The 12,589-nt window shown below is 43.8% G+C and overlaps 1 protein-coding gene across 2 annotated transcripts; it reads right to left on the bottom strand.

Annotated features, from left to right (window-relative positions):
* Positions 1 to 942: 942 nt before the first annotated feature.
* tcte1 (t-complex-associated-testis-expressed 1) lies at positions 943 to 11,014 on the bottom strand. Of its 2 annotated transcripts, none has more exons than XM_051919266.1 (5): positions 10,883 to 11,014; positions 5,747 to 6,006; positions 3,868 to 4,436; positions 2,186 to 2,635; positions 943 to 1,492 (listed from the first exon to the last, which is right to left on the bottom strand). In XM_051919266.1, exons 2-5 carry the CDS (start codon positions 5,943 to 5,945, stop codon positions 1,340 to 1,342), a joined length of 1,371 nt encoding a protein of 456 aa, XP_051775226.1. In that variant the 5' UTR covers positions 5,946 to 6,006; positions 10,883 to 11,014; the 3' UTR covers positions 943 to 1,339. The 2 variants fall into 2 exon arrangements, with proteins under 2 accessions (XP_051775226.1, XP_028676148.1); XM_028820315.2 differs by lacking the exon at positions 10,883 to 11,014 and adding an exon at positions 9,660 to 9,874.
* Between the last annotated feature and the right edge of the window lie 1,575 nt (positions 11,015 to 12,589).

Raw genomic sequence — 12,589 nt, 5'->3', positions numbered from 1 at the left:
TGCTTCAGAGCTGTGCTGAATACACAGGCCACTCTGTGAAATGTCAAAAGCCAAGGAGAGCAAACTTGTCTGGGATGGCACAAAATCCCCCTTGCCAAAATGCAGTTGCCAACAGCTTGTGGAGGCCCCATGTGTTTAGATACAGTATACTGGTAGCTTCATATAAATGTCATAAGACACTTTGCCAACAAGACAAGGCCATTCGGTCCACAGACTGCTCAGTTGTTTAGCTAACACGGGACTTGACCTTATCAGTTTGTAAGAAAATGGCAGACTGGGACAACACTTCAAGTCCGTGATTCCCACAGCTCTTAGCGTGAAGATGGGTGTCCTCAACGCTACCTGAAATGCACTTCCATCATCCTCAGGCTCTATGAAGTCTCTATGAAGGCTTTTGCGGCCTTTTCAGGCTGGATGAGCTCCCTTTGTCCGAGTCTACGCACAAGCTATGTTATCGATATATCATAAAATGTAATATTTACCAACATGTTTCTCAGCATACCTTGAACCCACAAACCATCCATGGAAGAGCAACATTTTGGATTTGGCTGATTTGTTACTGGCTGCCCTTGCTTGTATTTTTCCACACAATTTACTTGTTGACTGATAACGAAGTTAGCGGTACCATATGCTCCCTTTGCCTGCCATTCTTTGGTGGTCTCTGACGGTTTCTTGAAATTCCACATTCTCACCCAATGGACTTTTTTTTTTCAAGTTCTCTGTCCTATTAGAAACTTTTATAAAGTGGGAAGTTTAAAGTTTTAAAGTTTAAAATTGAAGAGAAGAATCTCACAATAGCATAATCACGTCTCTTCTCCAGCAAAATATTGTGAAATAATCCAGTTGTTTGGCTCACCATGCCATCGCTTTTCTTTTATGGCCACAGCATGGAATTGTAGTTTCTTAGATTAGCATGCAAATGAAATGTTCTACAAAAACTAGTCTTTTGTCATTAAATCTTTATTGATACACAAAAATTGGTTAATTGTCACCAAACAACAAAGCAAACTCACCCTGACTGCTCCTCAGGTGATGTTGGCTCCCCTCGTACTTCGGCTCGTTCTCCTTTTAACTTTAACACCCACCATTTTTCATACAATTGAGTGCACAACAATAACGTGAGCGTCTTTATTCAAAAGCCAAGTCCTTAGCTGATGTTGACTGAGCAGTAAATTACGAGTCTCGGTCATTTTCATATTAAAGTACATGTGGTCTCAAGCTTTTGTTTTGACACAGGACAGTTCATGGCCATCATGAAGCGACAGGCCTGAGATACGAATCTTGAAGCGGTCCGGTCACATCAGTTCAGGATTTTGCTGCTGTTGATGAACGTTACTCTTCACAATGGAGTCCTGTGTGCCGTCTCCTTGTTCCTCTGGAGTATCTGACTGATGAAGTATTCGCTCTCCTGGCCAACTTCAGTCAGACGCAGATCAAACTCGACTAGTGAGCTGTTGTGGGCCATGCCTTCCTGAAGCTGTTTCCCACCATCCTTAAAGGAAAAGAAGAAATAAGCGTGATCAGTCTTTTAGACGCCAAACCTGAACTGAGCGACTGTTCACAGCAGAGCTCACTCCAGGTGACACCCACCCTCACTCACATGGGCCCAAATTAAAAATGTCCATTAATGTAACAGGTACATCTTCGGAAGAAAGGAGGAAAAACAGAGTACCCTTGAATAAAAGGAGACCTTTCAAACTCGGCCTGAAAAGTGACTGGGCCAGGAACTTAACTCCAGGACTCTGGAGTAGTGAGGCCGCAGCGCTAAACACTGCACCACCATCAGTATTCGGTGTACTTGGGTCTAGCGCTGCTGCCTCACAACTTTAGGAACCTGGGTTTGACCTTCAAGAGAGCCATGTGCAGTCTGCATGTGTTCCCTGGGCCCACATGCGTCCTGTCTGAGGTCTTGTGACATGCCCCAAACATGTCTCTGTCACCTTGACTGCGAACATCATTGGCCCTGCCACAGGTCTTTCTTGGTGACAGTCACTGGTAACAGAATAATGAACGAAGGCCTTGTAAATAAAAGATAAGCCATGGTGTGGCCTGCCTGTGCAGCAGAGCTTCTGAAGCCTCACCCTACTTGATGCAATGCATGCGAGTTTGAAAATTAAAAACCATTTTCAATATTCTACACATATGGAGAAGAGAAAAGGTGTGAAGGCCTTCAGCAGTTACTCACGGGTCCTAGTCGGTTGCAGGAAATGTTGATGCTCTTTAAGGATTTATTTTGCATAAGAACTCTAGACAAGAAGTTGGCGGTGGGCTCAGTCAGCTCATTACTTCCAAGGTGCAGGTTTATAAGGGTCGAATTTTTTAGAAGAGCGTTAGCGACACACTGTCCACCTTCATCTCCAATGCGGTTCAGTCGAAGGTTCAACGTTGTTAGATTTTCATTCCTGGACAGGGCATATGCAATGGCTTGAGCCCCATGTCCTTTAATCTTGTTATCATACAAACTGAGGACCTCTAGCTTGCTGTTGCTCATCAGTTTTCCTATTGCTCGTGCCCCTCGGTCACCAATGATGTTGTGGGAAAAATCAAGCTCTCTTAATGAAGGATGTTCCAAGAAGATGCTGCACAGCGTCTGCACATTTTCATCATTTACTTTGCTCTGATGTAACCTGAAGACCTGTGATAATAAAAGATGACACTTAGTGACACATACACATGCACCCTTGTACAATTTATATGACATGCAAACATCCTCTGCTGTCAATGGCGTTGGGTGGGCTGTGGGGTTGGTAAGTGTCACACCAGAAATCCTGACTCATTCAGCAAAGACAAGTTTCCTATCAGGACCCCAAAAGCAAGTTGGGGAGGGGTGGTTGACATTTGGCCTGCCACATCATCAGCATAAGGGTTTTTGGACATTTACGTCAGAATTTGACAGCATAACACTTCATCAACATCCTCCTAAGATGATACCTGGCAAAGAATGAAAGCAAATCGCACATTAAGTGCACTTAAGTGGGAGATATCGGAATTAGGGTTAACAAATATTTCAATGAACACCCATGTTGTGAAAACATTTTTAAATACAGTAGCCAACAGGCTAACACTGCTCTGCCAGCAGTGGTGCCATCTAAACAGAGGCCATATGTTCCAGGCACCTGGGTAAAGAAAAGCACTGAGCTCTCAACTGCCCTCCAGTGGCTCAGATGAACAGCACACCTACTGGACACACCTGGAGGACTCAAACTGGTAGTAAGAAAGTGCTGAGAACAGCTAGCTTCTCATGCGTCACAGAGAGGTCAGGGAAAATGGAGTCTGGATGGACGCGTTCAAGGCCTCAGAAGTGGGTCCATCGGGAATGAGCTGTGAACAAAAGGCAGCTGGTTGTTTGCCATGAAGGTTGAACCACTGACCTGCTGGTCAAATTGAAGAAAGAGGCCTGCAATGTGTGCAGTGTTAGCTGGAGGGTGATCTCGTGACCCTTCACACGATACTTCACCCATCTTGGCTTAAACTATAAAAGTATTGAGTACATCCTGGTGTACCCATAAAAGTCCACTAATACATACAGTACATGTAACGCCTTAATGACTTTAACTTTTCTGTTGTCTATGCAAGATGAGGAAGAATTCACACTAGAAGACCACACTTGAGTCATGGGTGGGGCAGAGTCCATCCTGGCAACTTCAGCCACAAAGCTGGACCCAACACTGACCGAGGTGCCAGTCATCAGCAGGCCCCATTCACACACAGACACACACACTCTGCAACTCCCATGAAGCCAAACTGGAGATTATTGATGTGAAGTAAGCCCCTTCTTTATTAAACTGGCCATTTATTCAGATTGGCATGTGAAAGCGGTGATGCCATTTAAAGGAGCACACAATGATCATGTCACACGACCCTTACCTTTAAATGTTTGCAGGACTTCAGCGCTTTGGCTAAGGAGTGACAGTCCTGATCAGTGAACTCAAAAAGACTCCACTCGAAGTTCATGCGACATCCCCTGACACCATACACCAAGTGCAGCTCTTCAAGTTCGGTCATCTTGTCTAACAACATCCCAAAGTCAAAATGGCCGACTGAGAGTTCCTCAGAGGCTCCGTCACCCACTGCTAATAGAGTATCTTCCTTCTGTCTGTTTTCCGAACTCTTGACAGGAGGCAGCAGCTGAGACACGCTGATTTTCTTCACATAATTCTTGTAGAAAGGAACCATGTCCAGGATTACATTGGGGTCTGTTGTGTTCGGAATAAAAAGCTCAATGGCACTTTCCAAGTGGCATTCAAGGAACATTCTTCTCCAGCTGTTTCCATAGTAAGAAACGTCTCGCCTCCCCCAGCGCTCCACTGAACACCTCCTCCAGTAGCCTTCATCGCTGATGAGGTTAGCTGTCACACTTATTGGGAGCTTGGTGGAAAGCTTTTCAAGTACTTTAACTTTATCAGTGGGAGGCAGCTCATCCACAATAGGATTTCCTACAATTAAAAGTTGCAGTTAAATATGATGATAAAGGCAAAATCTAATAACAGAGATGAGTCCTCACCCCACCTCACATGTGGTGGACCGTGTGACGCATGGCAGGAATTTTTTCTTTTCAAATTTAAATGTTCCTTGTGATTGGAGCCTCAGAGTCCCACTGGTCAAAGTCTCACTGGATTTTGTAGACAACATCACAGCCCAACAGATTTCAGATTCATCTGACCCATCACAGTTCAGGCCCGATGACAAATGTGTTTCAGTAAAATGTAATAAGGTTAACATACACACCGCACAGAAGAGGGTGCTAATCCCCCTGCCATGACAGTGTGGCCATAAACAAGACCAGCCCCATTGAATTTGCCAATGATGCCACCATCTTAGGCTTGATCAGTCACAATGACAAGACCGCTTATAGGCAGACATTTGTCTTTGGACACAGAATTGCCAAGATGACAATCTGACCATTTGTGTCAGCAAACCCAAGGTGCTGATCAGAGGCTTGAGGACAGGGTCAGCAGCTTTAAATGTTTTGTAGTTGCCATCAATGATGACCCTTGGTAGACAAAAACTGAACTAGACCTACCAGTGTCCTTACTTCCTCAGATGTCTGATCTTGGATGCCTCCATTCCTGTTCTGTGGAGTCCATCCTCATTACACGTTAGAGATGCATCTGCTGAACCCTGGGCTGCAAGGCCACTACAGAGATGAGCAAAGATGGCAGAACAATGCCAGAATATTGGAAGAGCTATCAGATCGATGTGTTCTCCCAGGTCGCTGGATGGCAGAACATCTCTGGGGATGCTCCACTTTGGAATTTGGCATGGCTGCATGGGAAATGTAGTGTGAACAGTCGCCTCTGTCAGAGATCTCTGAAGTTGCTAGGGGTACCTCCTAGAAAGCCCCAGCTGACCTGGATGTGCTTTGGGGCTATACTACTGATGTGCCAGGGGAGTAGAGTCTCCTGTTGGGCTGGGAAGTGTGTCAGAGAAGAAGGGGTGAGAACTAACCAGCAGCAGAGGAGAAGCAAACAGTCCCATGCAGAATATACATGGTGGCACTGAGGGCAGTAAAGGCCTTTCCATGCCCAAGTGTGGGGCTGTCCAGATGTATTGTGGCTGTACATGGCAGCCCCAATTCTGTCCATTTTGGTCTTTATTCTGTTGTGTTAAGGCTGGATGGGCAGAGAGACTGTCGCTTTCTACACGTGCCAGTAACTCCATTCTTCTTTAGGCATTTCAAAGAGACCCTTTCAATTTGTAAATGAAGATATAGTTTAGAAAACACCAAAATAAAAGTGGAACTTACTTTCAAAGTTATCGATTATATGTTGCAAACAAATGATTCTCAGATATGGCACAATAGCCAGTGACCAATCGGGATCTTCTGCGATAATCCTTCTCATTTTCCTTTTGTCTGCGTCCGCCATAGCTCTATTCATTGAAAAGCTTGTGTGTTGGTCACTGGCGGACAAATCCTCTAACACGCTGTCCCCGAACTCAGCCATTTCACAGGTAATCGTGACACTCAACAGTAAAGTCTGGGCGGCCCTGTGCTCAGGTGAAGTCCTACAATGACAAAGGAACAGCATCAGTTAAAACGTGCAGGTCTTGACACGGCAAATTAAAAAGTCACACAGACTTTCTGAATGATGATGAGCAAATTCTATTTCATTTTATTGACAACACAACGTCACTTGAGACAGAATGGAAGAGCGCGAGGAGGACTGCAGCCTTCATTGCATGTGAGCGCCATTCCAGCCTCTGACCGGCAGACCACCACTTGTATGATGCGTTATGCTTGATAAAATGTTGTGCTTATTCCTGCACGGTGCCTTGTTATCTAAATGTCTATTTAGGGGTTTTGAAACTCTGAGAAAAGTTGACAGTTTTTTGTAGTGTGCCCACCCAAACCACCTCCCCCCCCCCCCCCCTCCCATTAACAAAGAATTTTAGTTAGTCTAACTTCCAATACAAAAGTTTCAATTCACATTTTTTTTGAGGTTGATATGACTTGACAATCACAAACTAAACTGAAGCAGAAGCCAATTTCAGGTAATCCTCACCACAGGTTTCTTTTTGAGAATTCACCAGTAAGAAGGAAGGCGACATTTTGAAGTAGAAAGAGGAAGACATAAAATAAAGGGATAAAAGGGAAGCAGTAGATGCTCCCATTGTTCCAGTTGTCTCAGGCTTCTCGGGGTAAAGCAGTAAGGGGAGGAAATACAAACGAGATGGTGGTGAGGGGAGTGTGGCCAGCATTAAACACCTAATGTCACGTAAACTGGGAGGGCAGCAAGACGGCACATCAATACATCCATACTGAGCCGTGGGTGGCGTAAAAAACTCTTGAGGTGTCACTTCAAGAAGCCATTGTTAACAACAAGCCTGAGCTCCCGGTAAAGGTGGGCAGTCAACATGGGACAACTGTGGGACACCATCTTCACCTAACATAAGAAATCAACAAAAGCTCTTGACTGGTTGTGCAGGGCACACAACATGATCTGTTATTATAACATTAGAAAAGCCTTGATGTGGCAGCACACACGAGGCTACAAGAAGTTGGAGTTCAAGGTGCCCTCAATAAAAAGCTGACAGAGCAATGGTGGACAATCAAAATACAACTAACAAACTGTTAGGCTTGAGATGACACAGATTAGGGGACGAGCAGAAACCCTGGAGCCAGCAGAATCATTAAGGTGGACCAGGACAGAAGTCACATTTAGGTGTCTTAAAGAAATGCAATGTAGGACATGTAGGAAGTAAAAACGGGAAATACACCTCATGAGAAGGACTTGGGTGTCCATCTACATCCAGCCTGTGTACTGAAGCCACGAGGAAGGCTAATAAGATGTTAGCGTATACAGCACCTCGGCGTGTGGAGTACAAGTCAATGGAGGCTATGCTTAAGCTACGTAAAGCACTGGTCTACTGTGTGAAGTTTGGGTCTCCACATTGCAAACAACACAAAGCAGTGCTAGAGGGAGTCCAGAGGAGAGGAACCGGCCGATCAGAAGACTGTGGGGTCTGAGCGATGACTAAAGGACAGACATCAAGGGGCGACATGACTGAAATAATCTGAATGATGAGGCGATGAGTGGCGTGGACTCCAGCCATGAAAACAAGAACAAGGGGGCCTCAATTGGAAACTGGTTAAGGGCCATTTAAAAAAAAAAAAAAAAACATAATAAAATAATTAACTCACACAACCAACTCTAAGGGCCTGGACAAGGTGAGGAGCCGAGAAGAATATTTTAGAAACCAGCAAGTCTGAATCTGACCATCTTGTAGCCACTTTGGGAGAATAGGAAATGGAAAACTGAGCAGGATTGCATGGCCTGCTCTCATCCAAACTTTTATTATATTTTTGTGTTTAGTGTAAGGCACTATAAAAATGAATGGTTGGCTGCAGCACTGTTTTTAATTCTTTTGTGCAGTGGTCTTGATAAAGCTCGTGTCTGATTTTAGTTTCTTTGTATTTTGAGGGTGCTTTCTTTAAAAAGACATTGTATAAAGCCTAACAGAAAGGCACTGAATAACATTATGTTTGACTGCTCTGTTATTCATGATTACTTTTACATTTTGGTTTCTTCATCTAACCTGACAGACAGACAGACAGACAGACAGACAGACAGACAGACAGACAGATAGATAGATAGATAGATAGATAGATAGATAGATAGATAGATAGATAGATAGATAGATAGATAGATCTGCGGTGGGTTGGCACCCTGCCCGGGATTGGTTCCCTGCCTTGTGCCCTGTGTTGGCTGGGATTGGCTCCAGCAGACCCCCGTGACCCTGTGTTCGGATTCAGCGGGTTGGAAAATGGATGGATGGATAGATAGATAGATAGATAGATAGATAGATAGATAGATAGATAGATAGATAGATAGATAGATAGATAGATAGATAGATAGATAGATAGATAGATAGATAGATAGATAGATAGATAGATAGATAGAACATTTATTTGTCCCCAAGGAGAAACTTGGCTTTGTACAGAAGCTCTTTACATATATAAATACATAAATAGGTAGACACACAAATGAATAAATGAATAAATAAATACTTACATACATAAACATACACACACTTTGGCTTGAATTTATGCTGGAATTACTATAAAGCAGGACAATTCAAAAGAAAGAAAAGTTCTGATTTTGGCTGTCACAGCCCCAGTGAGGCTTTATGCAGACATACTGTTGTTGGTACAGAGGACCCCAGTCGTGTTTTTTGACACACTTCTGTTGAATAATCCGTTGTCTGAAAGTCCTCAGTGTTAGTGTGTCAGAGAGAGGATGTGCAGCATTGTTCATAATGACTGTTTGGTTTAATACTCTCCTTCACTACGACCTCCAGGGGGTCCAGAGTGTGTCCTGTAACTGAGATCGCCCTTTCAATTATCATACGCGTGTCTCTGACATGAAGAAATCATTCTTAACTATCATAATCTTACATAGGATTGCCCAAATATTCTGTTTCTGGGTTGTGGGGCACTGGAGTCTTACCTGACATCACTGGATGCCAAGAAGGAAACAGCCCTGGACACGGTGTCAGTCCATTTCAGGGCAGATTCACCAACTGGACAATTTAGTGTTGCCAGTTCACCTAATCTATACATTTTTAGGAATATGGGAGAGCACATGGAGAACACTCACACAGACGCATGATTTAAACCCAGGTCCCTGGATCTGTGAAGCTGCCTGCTGTGCCATCTGCCAAATTGTCATATAATCCTAAATTAAAAGGTCCCTGCTAGATAATTTTGTGAGTGGTTAGAATGGCGCTATATACCACTATGCTTTACTGTAAAATGGTTTGATTCCTTGCACTGTGCCTTATGTTACGTGCAGGTGATGGCTGATGTTCTCTTAAACTGCACACCCCGGACCCCTGGCCACAGTGTTCCTACTGCGTGCATAATCAGCTGCGTTAGTCTTCAGCGAATTTTGGTACTGACACGGCAAACTGATTAACGTCAATCCACGTCAAATGCGTTGTCTTTCAATAAATACAAATTCAAAAGCAACTTGACCGCTGCTCGGCTTAATTTGTACCCAGCTGTAGTTCATCTGAAGTGGCACTCTACTCGCGTGCCCACTCAGGAAGGCCAAGCTAAGCACTGCGGCACCGCGCCGTGAAAACCCTGAACTGATCAGCGCAGTTGTATCGAATTAAAGCGCAGAGCTCAGAAAGTCCTGAATAAAAAGAGAAATTACCTGATCCAGCTTAGTAAGGGGGTTTGGCAGGTATGAATGGCCAAATGCGACCCACTCTGCAGTGGCCGCTCGCAGTCCTTCTGTTTAGAGGAGTCGCTGTCGCTATGGCTACCGTGTTGTAATAGCTGATTGGCTGCCGCTGTCTCATGTCACATGGTGGACTGGCGCCTGAGAGGCTCGAGAACTGAAAGTTAAGGCTGAACACCCGAGCACCGCAGGCGAGTTGATGAGTAGATGACAGAGGGCAGCATAGAGCAGCCTGGCCATGGGGGGACAAGAAGAGTGCGCTGATGAGACTGATAGTCCGCTTATGTACTGCGTGAGAAAACGGTGTTGACATCTGCGACCCGACTGCGGACAACACCAACAATGTTTGAAATGAGTGCCAGAGCCATGGAGAAATAGAAAGAGTGAGAATGAGACTGCGCTACTCTGTTCGCACGTGTACTAGTGGTCCCCTTTAAAAGACGAATGAACGTCCATCCCAGTCCTAACCCATCATCCATAGGCGTAGGAAGAGAATCCTCTGTGTCACTCTCAGCTCCAGCCTTGTGGTATGCTGTTCCTCTGAGGTTTCGACAAGTCAGGTGACTACCAGGGTTTGAAAAATTTATTTCAGACTTATCAGTTTGTACATTTTTGCGTAATCTGTTTTGCTTATGCTTGTCTGCGTTTTTAACTATTTTTGTACTGCCTTTTGAGCTGTGAAAGGTGCATTATAAATAAAATGTATTATTATTAGTAGAATTATTAGTATTATTATTACTATTATTATAAATAACATCCGGACCAGGCCGACGACTACACGGTAACGGACTGCAAGGGAGGGGCGGAGCCAAGGAAGCACAGAATATGAATTGGACGGTTGGACATTGAGACAGGAGGACGAGTGTGGAGCACGTGAAGTGAAGTGGTTGAGAATTCCTGTCGGGCATCTTCCAAGGCAGTAATAGCGAGAGATAAGTACAGTGCAAAGATTCAAGACCCTACAAGACACTTTTAAACACTATTCATGTTTGCATCACAGTCTTTCTTGTTACAAATATGTCACTAAAACTGAAGTGTATAAGGAGTTTAAATAGAGTTTTACTCTATGAAAAGTCTTACATAAATTAAAAATAGTGTAAAACCTTCTTCTTTAAGACTAAGAGGCCCCAAATGTAATATTATCACTAAAGGTGAGACTTAGAAACCAGTCATAGACATGAGACTGTGGGACTCACCTTCATGTGTCACCTTCTGTGGCTTTTCATGTCAGTCACTTTAGGTCGTCTTTACTGAACCGATGAGGCAGACTCCTGAAGTGCACACTTTGAAAGTGAAAAGCACCCCATGAAGTAGGCAGACATTTGCAGCTAACTTTGCTGTGCCTGAAGTTTCATCCAAATCTGCAAAGTGTCATCTGCTTAAGTTACGATTGTGGAAACATTTGAGGCATGTGATACCATTGGAGCAGGTCCATGTCACAGTACCCCGGCACCATGCGGTACGAGGGTGGCTATTGATTTTGGACTGGCTGTCATTACAATTCACTATCTCTCATAACTATGGCTGAACTTTGCCCCGAGTTCCTTTCCTAACCGGTTGTGTTCTTGCCTGACAGTTGATTAAGGTGGAGCAGTCCTTACATTCCTTCATGAGACACCACCCTGGCCCTAAAGTAATATTCTATTGTCTGTTTGGTCTCAATGGTTGAACAAGACTGTTCAAATTTTCCAAGACAGGTGAAATTAGTATTAACATCCAGGCTATCTTGGGCTGTCGTCTGGGGACCCCCACTATCATCAGATCCTCACCTCAGGGGAAGCATTTGTTCATTTCTTTAATGGCAGTTCAAGGAAAAGGAAACTACAGTCGGTTTTGCATATCTTACATTACCTGGAGGGATGAACCGGCATTCAGGATTACTGGTCCACACATTACAAATGCAAGCTTTTGAGGCAGCTAAGGCCCCTTCATCAGGCAAGAAGCTTGTATTTGTAATCTATTTAGTTAGTCGATAAAAGGTGTCATTTCTCCCTACTTTCTCCCATATCAATCTATGGCTAACACAGTACAACACTCTACTGCTATGGTCCACACATTGTGAGACTGAGTGACCATGTGAGCGATAGAAAGAGAGAGAGAGCCTGAGATATGACGTAACGGACCCTCAGTGCACCTGTCTGATCACTTGACCGAAACAAAGAAGTGAGAAATGCAAAAAAATTCAAAGGGCCAGAGCTGAAAACAATGTCAATCACTATAAATAAAATCGGTGACTTATGAGCGAGGAGTACAAGTGGTCACCTCTGAACAAGCAGAACTCATCACATGCCACCGTATTGATTTGCTCAGCCATTTCAAAGCCATTTAGACACTGCAGAGGTGCCAGAGAGACTGAATTCATGTTTGTGAACTACAGCTGGCGGCTCGGACCCAGCCAGAGGTGATGTGATGTCCCCCATGTTAGACGTGAAAATCAAATCACTTGTATTTATCTTATTCATTTACCCAGATACCCATCCATATTGGTGATATCCCGTGTACTGGGAAGTGGCCCCAGCCTACACTCTGGACATCTGATAGTTTATGAAGCGAACAGGATCAGTGGAGAGGTGAGACCTTTAAGTATTTGCGACCCGAGTTTTCATAACAGTTTTAATCGCCCCCCTAATGTTTTTTGAAAGGAGCCAACTAATACCAATTTGTTCTTTTTAAATTAATGATATATCATAGATGCATATTTTATTATACCTACTTAACTTTTATCGACATTTATCTAACTCTATTTTTCTAGATAGATAGATAGATAGATAGATAGATAGATAGATAGATAGATAGATAGATAGATAGATAGATAGATAGATAGATAGATAGATAGATAGATAGATAGATACTTTATTAATCCCAAGGGGAAATTCACATACTCCAGCAGCAGCATACTGATA

Source organism: Erpetoichthys calabaricus, chromosome 15 (assembly GCF_900747795.2).
Source record: "Erpetoichthys calabaricus chromosome 15, fErpCal1.3, whole genome shotgun sequence".
In the NCBI taxonomy this organism is placed as follows: domain Eukaryota; kingdom Metazoa; phylum Chordata; class Cladistia; order Polypteriformes; family Polypteridae; genus Erpetoichthys; species Erpetoichthys calabaricus.
Note: the sequence above shows the minus strand (reverse complement) of the source record. Positions and strands in the feature narration are given on the sequence as shown.

Coding starts and splice junctions, on each gene's coding strand:
- tcte1 (XM_051919266.1), bottom strand. CDS start 5,945: ATGGCTGAGTTCGGGGACAGCGTGTTAGAGGATTTGTCCGCCAGTGAC. Junction 2,636..3,867: donor AGTCCTGCAAACATTTAAAG/GTAAGGGTCGTG, acceptor TTATTATCACAG/GTCTTCAGGTTACATCAGAG. Junction 1,493..2,185: donor CCTGCAACCGACTAGGACCC/GTGAGTAACTGC, acceptor TTTTCCTTTAAG/GATGGTGGGAAACAGCTTCA.